Source organism: Rhododendron vialii, chromosome 10a (genome assembly GCF_030253575.1).
Source record: "Rhododendron vialii isolate Sample 1 chromosome 10a, ASM3025357v1".
Classification (NCBI taxonomy): Eukaryota; Viridiplantae; Streptophyta; class Magnoliopsida; order Ericales; family Ericaceae; genus Rhododendron; species Rhododendron vialii.
In genome coordinates, this window is record NC_080566.1 from 7,370,500 (window position 1) to 7,389,519 (window position 19,020).

Sequence of the window (19,020 nt, forward strand, 5' to 3'; positions counted from 1 at the left end):
ACGAAGGATGCGTCCGGGGATGTAGAATGTGAAAGCAGTCAGCCCAGCTATCACTACCCTCTCGAATCCTGCAGAACTCAGAGCCATGTCTGGAATGTTTAAAGCTTCATGCCGCCATATGATCTCATTCGGCCGCATTTCCCTCATAAATGCGCACCATTGATTCACAGACATTTCCGGGTAGATCATGCCCCGCTGGTGCATTCGGCCGGGCAGATGAGGCCAATTTGCTTCCGGTGCTGTGAGCAATCCCAATTTGTCAGATAGCCAGAGCTGCATGAGTGGAAAAACAAGTGAGAAGCCACATAAAGCTTGAGAGAAAAGACAAGTAAGGAGCTTTGATACAGCCTTAGCTGAGAGATGAGGTAAAAACAGAACGTGTGAAAGCCGGAAAAAGGAGAGCTGAGTGAGAATTAAGCTAACCTGCAGTAGTAGTGGACTACCGCCGAACACGTCTGTTTGGCCGGAAGAAACCAAATCCAAACCTATGAGTGTCTCTGCCAGAACCAGTGGTACCACATTTCTCCGGGCACCCATTTGAGCGGCGGCGCTCACCAGCATGGGGTTGGCTTGCCCATTTGGAGATACTAGTAAATAAGCAGCCAGCACGCCAATTGCCAGGGCAAATCGAAGTCGAGCCTGCGCGGCTATATTCTCTACGTCCCCTTCTGGCCCATACCACTCCATTAGGCGCATGATGTTGATTTGCCCTCCAGTTAGCAAACTTTCGGCCGCCCCTCTAGTAATATCAAGACTTGACTGTAACAGCTTTGGCATGTTCTTCCTATAAGGCGGCACGACAATCACGCTCGAGGCGACTCCTTGGAGGTATGCTTGGAATTCCTCCACGGTTGGGCACAGCTCGTCAACCCCAAACCTGAACACGTGAACCTCTGGGTCCCAGAATTGTAGGGCTGCCCTCAGAAACTCTGGACGGACCCTCACATTGCGAAGGAAACGGAATGCGGCCAGCCCGTGAAACCGAAATGACAGCCAATCTCCAGCAACAAAGGCCGTGAGCCATGGGCTAATCAAGGCCGGAAGATTATTTGCCATTCTGCTTCTCGTGGGACTCTCAAACTGTGGGAGGAATGCCTTTCATTTGCAGAATATTGGCCTCTTTATAGGCAGAATGCATAGAGTGTCGTCCCTTTCCAGTGCAAACATCCATGCCATGTGGCATTTTCTTCTTCAAAGTGAGGGCATCTCTGCCCCGCCCCCCCCCCCCCCCCCCCCCCATTTCTAAAGTACTCTGAGCAGTTAAAGGTTGATGACAAGGCTTGGACGTCCAAAAGCCTGTGATGGTCAAATAAAGGTGGCCTGGCACGGCCCAACCATCGCGCGATGATCTCAGTCCATCGCGCGACAGAGCACCATCCACTCCATCGCGCGACATTTTCAAATCCTCGCGCGATGGTTCAGTCTGCATTTTGACAGATTTCACCAGCTACTGTCCAATTTTGGTCGCGTCCTATTCCAAGGGTACTTTTGCAACTTTGGTGGTTCTGGCAAGTCAATGTGAGCATATGCAACCATATCCACGCATCGGATTCGAGTTATCACGTTTAACGAGGTTTTTGAACCCTCGTTGGCTCGTTTCAAGGCCAAATGTGTGTTTCGGAAGGTCGAAACTCGTTCCGGAGGGTCGTGTCCTTTTCTCTCAGGCCGTACAGGTCATGGTGACCTATTGTGACTGTACGGAGGTGTCGGTTTCGGTCCGGGACATAATAGAGTCTTGTTTTCCCATCCCGTGTCCCTTTTGTGTCCTTCGTAAGGTTTTTGGGCAATTTTGCGTTTCGGGAGGTATTCCTCGAGTCCGTCGGCTCTCTTGAGTTATTTTGTGTATTCATGACCTCACGGAAGCGTCCCTTTTATACGAGTTCGGGTATTTTGGGTTTTGGCTTTTAAATGTCCAATATTTCGTATCCTCGTATCCTAACCGTATCCTGGGGTTCATTTTCGTTTTTCCCTGAAATTAGTTCTGTCCGCATGTATGTGTGTGTTTGTGAACAGTCTCGGTACATTATCAATGCAAGCATGGTATTAGTGGCAAGCGTTTATTTATTCTAAGATCATTACAAGAGTAAAATAAACTGAAAATGCAAATTTTATAGCTAATCCATATCTATCCATGTCAAAGCAAGGAATACTACTATGCATGCGGCACTTCGGCCGGTCAAAAGTCATCATGTCAGCTCGGGCACACTCGCCCATCAAATCAAAAAGGCGCACAGGCCCCGAAAACATGTATCAAGTATCAACTAAGGCACTCTGGCCTTCCATCTATCTACGCGGGCACGCAGGCCCAAAAGCAAAAATCAGATGCGGAGAGACAAGTGAGGCTTCTTAGTAGCCCTTAATCTTCCCCGAACCAGTCACCATCCCCGTCGTCGTCGTCGTCGTCGTCTCCCTCTCTAGGATCCTGTCTAAAACCAGGGTCATCGGCTGAGTCGTCTGAACCACTGCTGTCAGGCGCCTCCTCGTCCTCCTCTTCTTCTTCTCCCTCCTCTTCCTCTTCTTCCTCAGAATCCTCGGGCAGGATCAGCCGCTTCTTGCGGACCGGCTCATCTTGCGAGGGCCTCTGGCGCATCTTCAATTGATACCTCTCCTCTGCGCGCGCCACGGCCTCTCGGGCCGCCTCCTCACTCGCGACGGGTGGCTGTACGCCCCGCGTCTGTGGTCTAGTAGTAGGTGGAGGAGCAGGAGTCCTGCTGGCTAGATTCTTCTGCGGAGGCTCTCTCGCACTCTTCCTCCTAGGAGCCGCTTGTCCCTGTGTCTGCATTGTAAAAATTTTGCACATTTAGTATACATTCTATATGTTGTATGTTTGCAAGCAGGTACAATCTATTTCAAAGTTGACGGCAATTAAAGTACACTATGTATCGAGCAAAGCATGCGTATGTCAAGTATCGAATGCAGGAATGTATCGTTTCTCTGAAGGGTATATACCTGAGATCTCTGAGCTGCCGGTGGTGGATAGCGCAAGTCCAAAGGCAGGCCACTTGCCTCCCGCCTTATCACGTTCTCCAGTGCAAGCATGCGCCGAACGGCCTCGTTCGCCCACTCATTGGGCACCTGCAAGAATAACCTGAGCATAAGTTATGGAGCAATATCTCAAAGCTTTATTGGAAGTACAATGATGAAGGATACAATGCCTTACCGACACAATGACGGGCGCTGGCTCAACTCTGGCAGGAACTAGGTGTAGCTCGGCCGGATTGCCCTGAGAATCCACCACGGCTATACGCCATGTCAACTCTGGTGGCCCACCTCTCACAGGTCCACTCGGACCCCGCCTCGCGCGACTCTCGCCACTGCTCTGCCTCGCAGCGACGGCCCTCCTCTCCTCAGCAGCTCCCCGGGCCTGACTCCGGACCTCCCTGAACTCTCGTACTCTCAACGGCCCCGCCAAGCGCTCTCTCTGGTAAACCGCATAGTCCATGCCGGGACGCAGATAGCGTGTCAAGTCAGTGTCGGGCCGTGTGAAGACCTCTAGCTCGGCCAACGTGTACTCCCCTGTGTGTGAGGCCCGTGGTGGAAGCGGTCCGGGCACCTGGAACCCTGCGTGGCCCAGCGACTGGCGTGTCACTCGGTCACCCAAGTACCACTGCCAACCGAAAGCTGACTCCAGCAGCACTCTGCTCGCCGTCACGGCCCTGCTCCTGGCCAAGTACTCGGGCTCTAACTCTGCCACTTTCCAAGGATCCCACTCTACCTGCGCAAGCAAGCAGCGCAAACGTCGGTCAGCGACAGCATTAAAGCAATAAAAGGGACTCATAGTTAAAATTGATGAAGTTGTGACATACCTGTGAGGGTCGGAGCTCGTCTAGGTATACCCTGAAGCCGTTCAGGTCGCCTCGCCCTCTTTTCTCTCCCATATTCTTCTTGCTCCAGATATGAGCACGTGGGAGGATCCCCAGGTCCAGGCTCTTTGTCACTGGACGGCACATGTTCAGAACTTCGTAGGCCCAGAGCTGCACAGTTATCAAGGTTCAAATCATTAGTACAATGCAGGAATGTATTTAAGCAGTTTATGTTTTCAAACAGATAAGTGCATATTGGAAATGTGCTTTACTCAATTATGATCATACCTCCCAAATCCGCCAGTATCCAGCTGTGCTCATCTCGGTCCTCGACGAGTCCCCCATGAAACCATAGGCCGCGCCGAGCGCAGCTCCTCCCCAGTCAAAACGTGAGGCCGTCCTCAGATCCCTCAGTGCAGGCAAGTACGATAGGTGGACCTTGCTGCGCCTGTTCGGATACAGGGTGGCGCCAAAAAGGTACAGCAGGTATGCCCGGGCCATCTGCTCCGCCTCCTGCTCCGTCGCCACCTCCTTTGCAAGGTATCTCGTGAACTGGCCATATCTCGCCATCCCCTCCTCAACCTTGGGCACCTCTCCCAAGAACCACTCCAGGGCCGCCTCATCCTCCTGAATGCCCGAGTCAAACGGGATAGGGTCACCTCCAACCCTCAAACCAGTAAGCGCCGCGAAGTCAGTAGGCGTCACTGTCATCTCCCCGAGCGGTAGGTGGAAAGTATTGGTGGTATCTCTCCATCTCTCTGCAAGCGCAACCAAGACCGCGTGGTCATTTCTGGCCCGAGTCAAGGTCTGTATGAACTCCCCAAAGCCTGCCATGTCCACCAATTGCCTCACCCTCTCCGGCAAACCCTGGTACAACGCCAAGGAGCTACAGGCGCCCCCGAAACCCCGGATGTCCCTCTGTCTCGCTCTCTCCTGCATTAGACACGGAAACAAGCAACAGGAAATATATCAGCATGTGAGGCTTTCATTCTCAAGTTCTAGGTAATCAATACAACTTGGCAGTGGATGGTTGGTTCAAGTTATTATGTTTCATGCATGGCGTTCAACGTGAAACTATAGTCTCACTATTCGTATCTACTTCAAAGGGTTGCGCTATGTTCCTCAGTTTTCAAGCACATGCATTGTATTCAAATGACTATCACAAAAGTAAATGAGGGATTTTTAGAAATTTACCTCAGCCCAGCTGCTAGAAATGTGGGTATCGGGGTCTCTCAGAACGAGCTCGGGGTCGTACTCCGCTTGCCGTGGCTTGTATGCCGCAAATCCTGACGGTACAAACAGGTGTGGAACTGGTGACCTGTACCCCTCTGCTGAAAACGGAGCACGAGTCAAGCTCTCCGCCTCTGACACTGCGGTCACTCTGGGTCCCTCCCCCCTCGCTCCAACCCGCTCCTCGGCCTCCGAGTCCCTCAAAACCTCCTCCTCAGCGGCTCTCGCCCTCTCGGCCCTCGCCGTAGCCTCTGAAGCGGCTATTTCTCGCTCTCGCTCCTCTTGAGCCTCCAAAACGGCGGCCCCAATCATGGGATCCTCTTCCAGAAGCCGGTCTAATCTCTTGTCACTCAGGAACTCCGCAAGATCCTGTCTCGTGATCGGCCTGTGGCCCGATGACGTGGCCCCCGGCCGAAACAGTACCTCCTCCTCAGGAATCTCCGTGGCTTCCTCCTCCTCGGCCACCACGCCCTTACCCTTTGCCGGATCCCTTGGCGGAGTCTCGCTTGGCCCATCGCCACCATCCTCGGCACCTCCACTGCCTACACCCTCGGAACTGCTACCAACCACCACCGAACCACTCACGGCCTCGCTCGGGTCCAATTGCACGACCCCAGCCCTCACGGCCCCGATCTCAACCGTCGCGCGACAGTCTGACTGCGTCGCGCGATGATTGCCGTCGCCAACCGCCTCCTGCTCGTGACTCCGTTCGCCATCACCGCCGCCCGCTACCTTTGCACTGGTGTCTACAACAACCCCCGATGCCGGCCGATCCTCTGTTTCGACCACCATTGGTCTTCCCTCGTCCTCCGGACGATCAACTACTTCCCCACTGCCCCGAGTAACGTCGTGATCAGCCATGGATGATGATACACACGTGGGTTTGCTTGGTTTTGGGACGAAATCAAGGGTTGGAGAGGAGGAGTTTGGGACAGAATAGTGTTGGAGGGAGTTCGAAACTGCTGTGAGCGGTTTTCGAACGTCCCCGTCGGTTGTATGGAAGAAAGCAGGTTCGGGCCGGGTCTGGGCTCGTAACAGATCCGGGCCTGAACAAGGAACCTTCGCGCGATGGTATGAATATGTCGCGCGATTGTTTGGTTGGGCCTCCCGGCCCAATGCAACTTCTGGATAGGCCCAATCATGCTTATTCACCCTTAAGGGCCCATAGGTTCTCACTTAGGCGCTGCAACAATTTTGAAGTTTATTGTGAGTTGATGTCTTTTTAAAGACCGAAACACATTTATATATCCCTAGCGACGATCTATCCGTCCGACTTTCAATCAGCGACGATCTATCCGTCCAATTATCGATCAGCGACGATCCATCCGTCAGACTTTCAATCAGCGACGATCTATCCGTCCAACTTTCAATTAGCGACGATCCATCCGTCCAATTATCAATCAGCGACGATCCATCCGTCCGACTTTCAATCAGCGACGATCTATCCGTCCAACTTTCAATCAGCGACGATCCATCCGTCCAATTATCAATCAGCGACGATCCATCCGTCCAACTTTCAATCAGCAACGATCCATCCGTCCGACTTTCAATCAGCGACGATCTATCCGTCCAACTTTCAATCAGCGACGATCCATCCGTCCAATTATCAATCAGCGACGATCCATCTGTCCAATTATCAATCAGCGACGATCCATCCGTCCAATTATCAATCAGCGACGATCCATCCGTCCAATTATCAGTCAGCGACGATCCATCCGTCCAATTATCAATCAACGACGATCCATCCGTCCAAATTCGGATCAGCAATCAATCTGCTCACCGATCCGTTGGTGCACGGTATTTGTATATACTTGCTAGCACTTTTCGTTTAAATCGGCTTTTGGGTGGATTAGATGGGTGTCTAGAAATCTTTGACGTTACCCGTACCAGCCAATGGTGCTCCGCGTGCCGTCAAAGAGGGACTACTGTAGACACCCCAATCTGACTTCCCGATCGTTTTACTTTGTTCTTCGGTTTCTTGATTCCCCGATGATGAGTCAGGTCGAAACAGTCCCGAGAACTTGGAATGGCTTGAGTTTGGCATGTGAGGAACCCATCCTTAGCCTTAAAACCTTAAATCAGAACCTGAACCTTGGGTTTTAATGTCGCGCGACATACTGGAACCCTCGCGCGATGGTTCATTTGCCAGGTGGTGGTCAAAGTCAAAGCTTTGACCATTGACCCTCGCGGGGTTGGCTGGACCCTCGCGCGATGGTCTCACTTCATCGTGCGATGGTCAACACTTGTCATTTTCACACAGATTGCGTCTTGGTCAGGGGGCTACAGACCCATGTGACCCCGTTTTCTCGGCTGAACAGCGTTCTGGGGGGGCTCCCCTTGCACCACCTCACCCCCCATTCTCCCATCACCTTTGCCACCCACTCCTCCACCAAGCATTTGTAACCAGCATTGTTGGCTGGTTACAAGGGCTTGGTTAGCCATCCACTAACCCCCCTCTCCTATAAATACCCCCCCTTATGCTTCCTTGCAAAGGGTTACAAAAAAAGCTCTCACCAAGAAAGAAGAAGAAAAACTCAAGCACAAACATTTCACACCATTCATTCCCACATAATCACCCTCCAAATCTCACCATCTCATCATTCAAGCCATCTCCAAGGCACTCAAAGCAAAGGTATAAAATCTTTCTGCTCACTGTTCGATCCCCTGAGGGGGGCTGGCAGGGTCAAGGCTGGTAATCGATACCAGTTCTGGCCCTAAAGCCGGCAGAGTTTCAAGGGCTGTTGGCTGGGAAACCCTCGCGCGATGGTCCCGTATCCTCGCGCGACGATTCTGTCTGCGTGAGAATGGACCACGTGGGGAAGGGACCCTGGTCTTTAAGTTTATTATTGTGCATATAGCTCTTTTAAAAGTCTCTAAAGGAGATTTAGCCCACTGCTTTGCTGTTTTGCATGTTGAAAATCATTGTTAGGCTTAGTTTATAACACCTCTTGGTTTGGAATGCTCTTGGGATGCTCTTGAACATGTCTCAGAGCCCTAAGTATGCAAAGCAATTCCTGGAAGTCCAGTCAGAACAATCGCGCGGCTGTCTCATACTGTCGCGCGATGGTTCTCTGTTTCCCAGGTACTGCCCTTGCATGAGCAACCTGGCCTTAGCCTCTGTTTAGACACCCCCACTGTTTAGGGGTTGCATTTTCATAATATTTCTATCTGTTGGCTGTAATATTGTTTACTTTCAAGTACCCATAAACTGCTTGGTTTGCACCTGGGTGAGCACTGGTCCTTCCAGAGCCCAGAAGGGAATGAAATTCAAACCATTGGTGAAACATGAATACTCGCGCGAGTGTATGGGAATGTCGCGCGACGGTTTGCTTGCATGCGGATGAACTCACGCATGCAAGCTGGCTGTTTCTTCGTGCCAAACTCATACACAGCGCTGTCTTGATGTATGATCAATGTTTTGAACTTCGTTCTATTTATTACTCGTCATCTCGCTCATGCATGCTATCCATCACATCCTGCAAACTGTTACAGTTTTAATCCCTGATTAACTGTTCCCCCGCCCTAATTGGCTAAAAATTGATTAATGAAACAGAATCGCAAACAAACATTTTTCGCAAATGCCTAAGTAGAGACCGATCTCCGGATTGGGCGAGAGGGGTGCCATAAAACCCTTCCCCTCTCGTAACCTGGCTCCCGAACCCAGATATGGTTATGACGGACTAGTTCCTTAACTCTTTCAAATCAAACAGCGCGGCAAGTGCTTCGAAATACGGTTCTTTGGGTGTCGGACCTTCAAAACCCGAGTGGCGACTCTGTATTTTGCGAGCGCTTGCTTTTCCCGCTCGCGCTCCCTCGACCCGGGCCCCTTGCCTCGCGTCTCGGAATCCGGAAATTCCGAAAAAAGGGCACCCATGCCCACACAACCCTACTCCAAACACCCCTAATCTTACGGAAACCAAACATGGCCACCGACAGTCATGTGGGGTCCACTCCGAGCCCCATACGAATAATTTGAACCGTTCAATAATTTTAAAATAAAAAACCAAATGGGCCCCATGAAAATCAGTTACATCCGATATGTGCATGTGCTCGATCCAATCTTCTCATTTTTTAAAAATTGGAAAAAAATAGAAAGCTTTGATGAAAAATAGAAAGATTATATCGATCACGTAAACATAAAGGATGGAGCTGATTTTTGACAAACTCGCTTAATTTTTTATTTTAAAATTATTGAACAATTCGGATCATCCGTTCGGCATCCGAAATGGGCCCCGTGTGTGGCCGGTACTCACAGTCTGTGCTTGTGGTCTGTTTCTGTACTGGGGGATACTGTCATTGTCAGTGATTTGCCTTAATTTCCACCACTGTACTACTCATGAAAGAAGTTGGTTTTGGGGACCCACATAAACAGCGATCCATGGCGCCAATTAGATTCTTCCTTCAACGGAAAAAGCAGAATGTTGAACCTTAATCCTCATCCATGGCGATCCCCATCCTTAACCAAATCCCGCAACTTCACTTCCAATTCAACCTCCTTAATCCTCTCTCTCTCTCTCTCTCTCTCTCTCTCTCTCTCTCTCTCTCTCTCTCTCCCCTGAATGTTGCCTATAAAATCCAGACAACTCCCACCATGGCCTCCCAAATCCCAACCACCTCATTCACCTCCCCCTCCACCCACAACCCCAAACGTGTTCTTTTCCACATTCATCACAAACCATGTCACCGCCTACGGAAACCCAAACCCGCCCGTTTCGGTTCCCCCAAACCGAATCCACCGTCCTCCCCGACCCGGCCCGTTTCTTCTCCCCCAACCTCCTCGCCTCCCCTCTCCCCACCAACTCCTTCTTCCAAAACTTCGTCCTCGAAAAAGGCGACAAGCCGGAGTACATCCACCCCTACCTCATCAAATCCTCTCTCTCCTGCATCTCTCTCTCCTACCCGATACAGCTCTCCTCCCCCGCCTTCACTTACCAGGTCTTCACCCCTGATCTCACCATCTCATCCGCAAACAACACAAACCCTAGCTCCACCCACGTGGTCTCTTCCTTCAGCGATCTGGGCTTGACCCTTGACCTGCCTTCCAGTGGTCTCAGGTTTTTCCTCGTTAGGGGCAGCCCTTACTTGACTTGTGTCGCCTCCATCAACGTTCCCATAATTATCTCCTCCGTCCATGCCATTCTTCATTTCGATCCTAATAGCTCTTACACTAAGTACACCATTACTCTCGATAATAATCAGAAATGGGTTATGTATATTGATACGCCGTCTAGCGCCTTGAGTAATGACATTTCTTCCATAACTTCAGGTGAGTAATGGCTTTTGGTTCACAAATTTATTTAGCAATTCAAAAACAAACAATTTAAAATACGTGAGCATATTTGTTCAATTTGACTAAAAGCGTCGAACACTGAAGTTAGACGGTAGCTCGATCCAAAAAACTAAGCAGGCATGTTGCTATGCCCTCGGCAGTCTTGCACTTTGTGTAAGCATCCTACATAAATAAGGAGAACGCATCAATGTAAGCCTATACTTATTGCCATTGTTAAAAACAATTTTAGATCAATATATATAAAACTATTGTTACCTTGTACATATATACACTCTTCAGACAACTCTGCCCGAGGATATTTGAAGGTGAATTTTATTGAACCAGTGGAGTCTTTTATCACCATCTTTCACATCATACCTTTTCAAACAAAATCACAAGATTTAGATGTTTACGATACATTTTTTGTAGGTAAAAAACTGACATAGGCACACCTTGTTATGGTCTGAGCATCATAACAGTACTTGCACTGTTCACAAATCAATCACAAGATTTGCAATATCTCTATGTGCTGAATGAATCCAAGGATACGAAAATATTGGGCCTGCACGTAGTTGAAAATTTTAAACAATATATTTCCAACTAAACCAAATAATTTGACTAATTTTTCAAGCGAGGGTAAGAAAACTAACATTTGACGCAGGCGCAAATTCATGTATGCGGATTCTTCTTGCGTTTGATATAATATAATATATATATTATTGGTAAAAGATGAATGCTTTGTTCTCTTTACCACTTAAAAAATATTTTTTTAAAAATTCCCTCTAGATTCGTCCTACTTCCAACATTTCTCTCTCTCTCTCTCTCTCCACTTATTGCCCCTATTATTTTTCAAAAAAAATTTCAAATCTCAATCCAAACATAACAGAAATTTTATTAAAAATGGGGATAGAGGAAGAGGATCCAACAAAGAGTTGAAAGATACATCACGTGGGCTAAGCCCAAAACACCCAAAGGTCTACAAGGGTCCAAAACAAATAAGGGAAAATGACCGCTAAGGACGTGTTTTGATAATTAATATCCGCCAATAATATGCTGAGAATATTTGTTAATACTGAAAATATCCTTGGCGGGTATTAATTATCAAAACACGTCCTAGGCCGTCATTTTCCCAACAAATAAATAATGAAGCTCAACCCAACACCTAAATAAACAGATAGAAGCCTAGACACCATAACCCGGTCCACCCTTGGACCGGCCCACCCAAACAAGCACCCAAACCCTAATCACTTCAACCATTACTGTCGTGCACTGTGTTTGTGTGTCTTTGTGTTTGTTTGGTGATTAGGGATTTAATAATTTGTCTTTCGTTACTGTCGTTAGTTCAACCATTTGGTTTTCAGTATACATGAAAAGCTGGGGTTTTAGGTTGAAAGTTGGGGTTTTACCTCAAGGATTCATTTACTGTCTTCCACTTATGTGAGAGACCGTTTAGTCATTTTTATTTTGACCGTAGACGGAGGACGAGTGGATTTAATCCATTTCAAGGTGTGTGAGTCGATTTCTAATCACTGATATTTACTTTCTTTCGGTGTGTATGCACTCTTTGTCGTGTTTTCAATCTCCAAAAAAATTATTTCCATTTTCAATTTTTCTTTGATTTCAATTTAGATTTGAATAAAAATAGTTGTGCTTTTTATTTTTGACAAAAGTGAGAAGTTGTATTGATGAAAGCGTAACGGCGCTTACAATACAGAATTCATATAAAAAAAAATATGTGTGCTTTGCAAGTGCTATTTTGTATGTACAAATTTTTATGGGATGTATGGATTGTGAGAGTATTAACCCGAATGTAAATCGCTCCAATGGAAAAAGAAAAAAATACTTGAATGTGGAGACATTGACAGTGATCGATAAAACGGAAAAGGAATCAACGAAAAGGCATAAGAAGCATGCCGTGTGAGATCGTGCATCTTGCGGGAGAAGACTCTGTCACCTCGAAACACCAAATAGTCTACACATAATTGCCTGATTTCATATTCATATTTTAAAAAAAGTAGGACCTTATCTATGTTAGCAATAATAATGATAGACTTTAGAGTTGAGACAATTATAGGAGATGGCGTTTTGGAATTATAAAACTTGAGAGTAGAGATAAAAATTGTCCACGTGACCATGACTTCTTTGAAACCACAATATATTTTTGGTTTAGAAAAATGGAAATTATTGTGTATTTAATTATAAAACTTGGGGGTAATCGATGAATGCATGCAATAGGAGAAAAAAATTCGCATGAGGGATATTTGTGTATATTGGTTCTGTTTCATGATTGTTTCTTTTTTAATAGGTGAAATGATTGTCAAGCCAACTCTACGGGAAAATGTCAATCTGCGTTCAAATGTGCAAGAAGTAACTGGTATGCCAAACTTAAATAATACACCTCTAAATGGTAATAGCCTATGAACTAGTATATTTTTTTCCCATACATTAGTAACAAGTTCGTTAAGTTTTTGTATTTTCTTATCATGTTTTTTATGATAGCCTATTTGCAAGAAATCAATATGGTTTCGAATAAATTCATTTTAATCTCTGGGTCTTTGGGTCATTTTTAGATTCCTGATTTCTATATAGTGTGGATTAGTGGGATTTTAATTACCAGTTGGGGTAATTAAATTGACGTAACCGGGTAATTATTAAAAGGTTCATAATGCTTTTTTATTTGCTTATTATGTTTTCAAATACGCTTATGTATTTTGCTTTGAGTGGTTTTTTATTTTTGAATTGCTAAATAAATCTGTGAACTAAGAGTGTTTATTTTTATTTGTTCATGTCTTTAAATCTACTCTACATGTGCATAGAACGGACTCTATGCTAGTATGAGAGAACATAAATGGTATTAAAAAAAAAAAAACAATGAAAGATATAAAGCTAAAACATACTTCAACACCAAATCAAAAGTAATGCGTCTGCCAGGAAATACATTATGAGAAAAATGCCTACAATCACTTAAAAGATAGCTCAAATTCAAATAACAATACGTCCATATTTTACAAAGTTTGTTGGAATCACTTTTTGACTCATCTTGTCTTTTTGAAAAAATTTATGAGTTTTGATAATAAAAAAAATTATATTTTTTCGATTCTTCTCGCCGGGATGAATTAATAAGTAACAAAAGTTTGATGTAAAACTAACAAATGCGAAAAAAATTTGAATAAAGACAAAAAAAAAAAAAAAAATACTAATCTAATCTAATTTATCCAAACCCACCCTATATATTCAAAGAAGAAGTGTTTTGTAAATCACAAATGTGACTGAATCAGATTTGCCGTCCCCAAATGCTTGAGGAGCCCTGTTCCATTTTTTAAAACGGATGAAAAATGAACTCTCTTTTTTTTTTTTTTGGCACAATAAGAACATCACTTTCGTGCGTACGTTCATCACCTTCGTTTCCTGAAGCATTTTTCGAGAGAGAAAGCAAACAAACAAAGGAAAAAAATTGAGAAGGAAACAAAGCATTAATTTCGCATTCGAAAATTGAAAAACATTGACAACATTTTCACCGAAAAATCGTCTGCCAAATTCTGGTAGATCATTCTTCTTCTTTGAAACGATCAAAGGACAAATGGTACCTTATGATTTATTTATTTTTTGATCGGCAAAAAGATATATATTGATAAACTCAATAACAGAGACATCAACTTAGCTCACGACATGAATACGAAGACCAAAAAGTATCAGCTATGGCCGGAGGTCTAGCGAGCATGAGTGTTCACGTAGGAAAAAAGCAATGAAATTAAAATATTACCAATGTTGATCAACTTGGTAAAGAATGATATTCTCAAAAAGTTTCCAAAACTAAATGAGTTAATTAAGGAAATATCTTTTCGAATAACCGTGTAAGTTATTGTCTGTCAAGAAATTGTATAATATTGCTTAACCGGGGCGATTCCGAAGACATCTAAAAAAACATCTCATAGTTTTCGATCAAATTTTGATGATTCGAACTATTCAATGTGTTTAAAACGTGTACACTTCCCGGTCATTTTTTTTCCGATTTCTCGCGGGTACCCTTAAAATCACATTTTAAACACATTGAACGGTTCAGATCATTAAAATCTGGTTATCTCGCGGACTCTTACAATCGATGTAGTGTCTCGGACTTGTACTTTGTAATTCATATCTAATGTAAAAAATGATATATTCTATTGATTGACAAAAATAAAAAAATAGGTGGTGGACACTTGTCATCGCGTGAGCTCTTCTCACTAATCCTCCTCACTAATCCTCCTGAAGCACAACGACCACCGCATGGAAATGCGGTGACTATCCACCGCACGCCTATTGGAGCCCACTTTGGGTCTCACAAAAATACAAAAAATTATTCATAAATTTTAAAATAATAGTATTCTTTTGGGTCTTGTAAAAAATCAGCTCCTACGAATATCGATAGATATGTTTTTTAAATCCATTAAAGCTAATTTTTTGCAGGGCCCTATAAAATATTATTTTAAAATTTATAAATATTTTTTGATATTTTTTGGAGCCCGAAGTGAGCCTCAATAGGCATGTGGTGGACAGTCGCCACATTTCCATGCGGTGTACCTAGACTTTCTACTAATCCTCACTCTTTAGTATAGAAGTATAGATACTTTAAAGGCGGATTTTGGAATTTTTGGATTCTAATTGAAAAATGATCTTGGTTTGATTTGATTTGAGAATCTGGGTTTGGTTTGCCTTTGGGACTATTAGCTTTTGTTGTTTAGCAGTTAAAGTCAACAAATTTCAATGTTTCAAACGTTGCTCAGCTGAAAAGGGCCACCTAGCGCTTAGGTGCCAACTAGTCGGCCGCCTAAGCACCCAGGCAGTATAGGAATTAGGTGCCGGCTAGTCGACAGCCTAATATAGGCATTGGACCACCTCCTAGCATCTAGGCGGGGGAGTAGTCGGCCGGCTTTTGGAACACTGACAAATTTATCTGGTTTTATAGAATTCAAAACCTGAAGCTATGATCAAAAATCTATTTCCACATCCATCGCAAGCACCCCATGCCTGCTATTTCCCTGTGTTACATAATATTGTCAATAATTGGTAATGCTTAATGTTTACGATTCTTCTTATTATTGGCCTGCTTGTTGTTTGACCGATTTGCTACAATGATTTGTTGGGTTTTTTGCACTTTTTTTTTAAAGATTTTTTTGAACAGAAACACAAACAAGATCTAAGGGGCATACCCCCGAACACTCAGCCAAGCACAAACCATTGGATTGAGAAAAATCTCAAAAACAAAACAAAACCTGAAGAACGGACAATACAAAGAACCCCAAAGCATAAGGACCTAAAAAAAATCAAAGACCCGAAATGAGATATTCTAGGCCAAGTACAACAATTTATATTTGTTAGGAACATGTGTGAAATGTTATATATAGAATTGGATGACTCATCACTTAGCCTACGCGCACACGGGAACACCTCAGGCAGATCAAACTCCAGCAAGTGGTGTCAGAGCCGATGGCTGACAAACTATGGGCGGACTCTCCTGAAAGCATCGGTGGTCAGGGGCTTGCACGGAGACTCTTGGTAGAGCGGGAAATCTATTGTAACTCTCAATGGAGCATACACGGGAAGACCTCAAGCGGATCAGACTAACACATGTGATTCAGTTTCATTCAGCACACGTTACCTATTTCGTTGTTATTTTGACAATTGGCCATGCTGCGTGCAAGTCAATTTCGAAATCATTTGTGATGACTAGCGGCCTTCATTCATATTGCGGAGTGAATTATCACGTAGCTTGGCTTAGAAGTATGTGTTATTCTGCACACGTTACTTTTTGAACGAATAAATCCAGCCCTTAAAACTTTCATTTGATTTCTGATGGACAGTAACTTGAAATGGCTTCTTTCTTTGACGCATTAATTTGAGTCACGAGTCTCATGACGTATTTTTCCTAACTACAGGTCACGGTGGGTCTACCTGGACTATACGGATTGCAATTTTACCGGATTCTGATCCCAAGTCTGAAGCAATACTAGATCAATTCAGTTCTTGTTATCCGGTATCCGGTGAAGCTGTTTTCGTTATGCCATTTTGTTTGGAGTACAAGTGGTATAAGAAAGGGTTGGGAGACTTGCTCATGCTTGCCCACCCTCTCCATCTCCGGCTTCTTGCTGGTAACTCACGCGGAATTACTGTTTTGGACGATTTCAAGTACAAAGGCATTGATGGTGAGGTTGTGGGTGTTGTTGGAGATTCATGGCTATTGACATCTGACCCTTTTTCTGTTACTTGGCATTCTATTGGAGGTGTCAAAGAAGAATCATATCCTGAAATTATTGATGCACTTGTCAAAGACGTTAGGGCTTTAAATGCAGCCTCAATATCGACAAATGAATCTTATTTTTATGGAAAACTGGTTGCAAGAGCAGCAAGGTTAGGTTTAATTGCTGAGGAGTTGTCTTATGTTGATGTAATCCCAAGTATCCGGAAGTACTTAAAGAATACAATTGAGCCATGGTTAGATGGAACTTTTGGGCCAAACGGCTTCTTGTATGATGCCAAGTGGGGTGGGATTGTGACTAAACTAGGGTCTACGGATTCTATGGCTGATTTCGGGTTTGGTCTCTACAACGATCACCATTACCATTTGGGCAATTTTCTTTACGGAATTGCAGTGCTAGCAAAGATTGATTCGGCTTGGGGGAGAAAGTACAGGCCTCAAGCTTATTCACTTATGGCAGATTTCATGAACTTGGGTAGGCGTGGGAATTCATTGTATCCCCGGTTGAGGTGTTTTGATTTGTGGAAATTACATTCATGGGCTGCAGGGTTAACTGAATTCCCAGATGGGAGAAATCAAGAGAGCACAAGTCAAGCTGTGAATGCTTACTATTCGGCAGCTTTGATGGGGTTTGCTTATGGGGACATCCAACTCGTTGCCATCGGATCCACACTCTCAGCAATGGAAATTCATTCGGCTCAAATGTGGTGTCACGTGAGAGAAAGAGATACTTTGTATCCACAAGATTTTACAAGAGAGAATAGGTTGGTGGGGATTTTATGGGCTAACAAGAGGGAAACTAGACTGTGGTTTGCTCCGTCCGAGTGGAAGGAATGCAGGCTGGGGATTCATCTGCTGCCGTTGTTGCCTATTTCTGAGGTTTTGTTTTCTGAAATCAGTTTTGCGAGAGAGCTGGTGGCGTGGACGTTGCCGGCCCTGGCAAGAGAGGGAGTTGGAGAAGGGTGGAAGGGGTTTTTGTATGCATTACAAGGGGTTTATGATAAAGAGGGTTCTTTGGGTAATATTAGGAACTTGAATGGTTTTGACGACGGGAATTCGCGTACGAATCTTTTGTGGTGGATTCACAGTAGAGGTGGTGATGAAGAGGAGAGGGGTGTGAGGGGGGAGAAGTTCTGCTGGTTTGGTCACTACTGTCATTGAAATGGTAAGTTCTTGAGTACTGAGGGTGGCCTTGAATAAGAGGATTTGTGTATGATGATGCTTGAATAAGAGGATTTGTGTATGATGCTGAGTGTTTCCAAGGCCTCAACCATTCCGTCTGAGAATAATTATATTATTTATGATTACTTTCCTCAGCTCGTTTTATACACCTTGTATTTGTTTGAACTCGACCTTGTATATATTGTTTACATATATTTTTTTTTTGAACAGCATATATATTGTTTACAATGCCTAAAAATGATATCATCTTGCGTTTCTTCTAAACATGTTACTCGCTATTGTATTTCTGCATTTCAGCTTCCGAAACAGATTCTTTAAGAGATCTGATTGTTGTGGTTTTATTTTGTTTGGTTTTTCCTTTTTTTTTTTTTAACTCGGTAGGTATTTTCGGTTATATCGAAAGGATTGGTATGAGGTATGAAATGAGTACAGGTGCATATGAATTTAGAGAAACACAATGGTATGTTTTCTTTCTCAGGTTTTATTGCAGATTACATATTGCAATGTCCAATGAAGATGATACAGTATTACCTGACTGCATGTTGTGGGGAGGATGACTCCTTTATTGAAGGAGAATCAATCCACAATCCGAACAATGTGGATTTGTGACAAAATAAATATAATCCTCTTTGTACAATTATCCTGTAGAGCCTAGTACCGAAGGTATGTTCTTTAATACTCCAATTTGGAAGAGGTTTACAAAGCACATGCAAGACGAAATGGGTTTAGCATTTGGATAAGTCATACTCGGCTATCTATATATAGTAAAGCATAAGTCGTTAACTGGAGTAGAATTTGCTTGTGTTAGGGAAGGATTTCATCGTACTAGTTATCAAAAGAAGCATAAGAATGTCAAAAGTTGCTCTCTGATCATGATTTGATGTAAAGCAATGATGCGCTTGAGAAGAGATGAAGGAAAATGGGTCATAAGTAACTTTGCGATTGAGCATAATCAAGAGTTGTGTTCTCCAAAAAGTACACTTTTAAAAGATGACGCTTGAAAAAATAAAAAGATGTTAGTTTTCGAAAAAATCGTAATTAAAAAGATTGCAATAAATAAATAATGTCAGTCATCTAAAAAATTGTGCTATAATATATTTATAATGTCACTTTCTAAAATAGTGACATAACTATTCTTTCTTTTTAATGTCAGTTTCTCCTAAACTGTTATATAATATATTTATGATATCACTTTGTAAAATAGTGACATAACTATTCTTTCTTTTTAATGTCAATTTCTCTTAAACTGTGATATAATATATTTATGATGTCACTTTGTAAAAATAGTGACATAACTATTC

General features: G+C 44.1%; 1 protein-coding gene across 1 annotated transcript; it reads left to right on the forward strand.

Moving 5' to 3' along the window:
- The first annotated feature begins 9,710 nt into the window (after window positions 1-9,710).
- On the forward strand, window positions 9,711-17,928 carry LOC131304598 (glucan endo-1,3-beta-D-glucosidase ARB_01444-like). The gene is made up of 2 exons (XM_058331892.1): window positions 9,711-10,299; window positions 16,218-17,928. Exons 1-2 carry the CDS (start codon window positions 9,711-9,713, stop codon window positions 17,696-17,698), a joined length of 2,070 nt encoding a protein of 689 aa, XP_058187875.1. The 3' UTR covers window positions 17,699-17,928.
- The last annotated feature ends 1,092 nt before the right edge of the window (window positions 17,929-19,020 follow it).

Excerpts from the sequence above, each read along its gene's own strand:
- LOC131304598 (XM_058331892.1), top strand. The coding sequence starts at position 9,711 with ATGTCACCGCCTACGGAAACCCAAACCCGCCCGTTTCGGTTCCCCCAA. Across the intron at positions 10,300-16,217 it reads CATTTCTTCCATAACTTCAG|GTCACGGTGGGTCTACCTGG; the intron begins GTGAGTAATGGC and ends TCCTAACTACAG.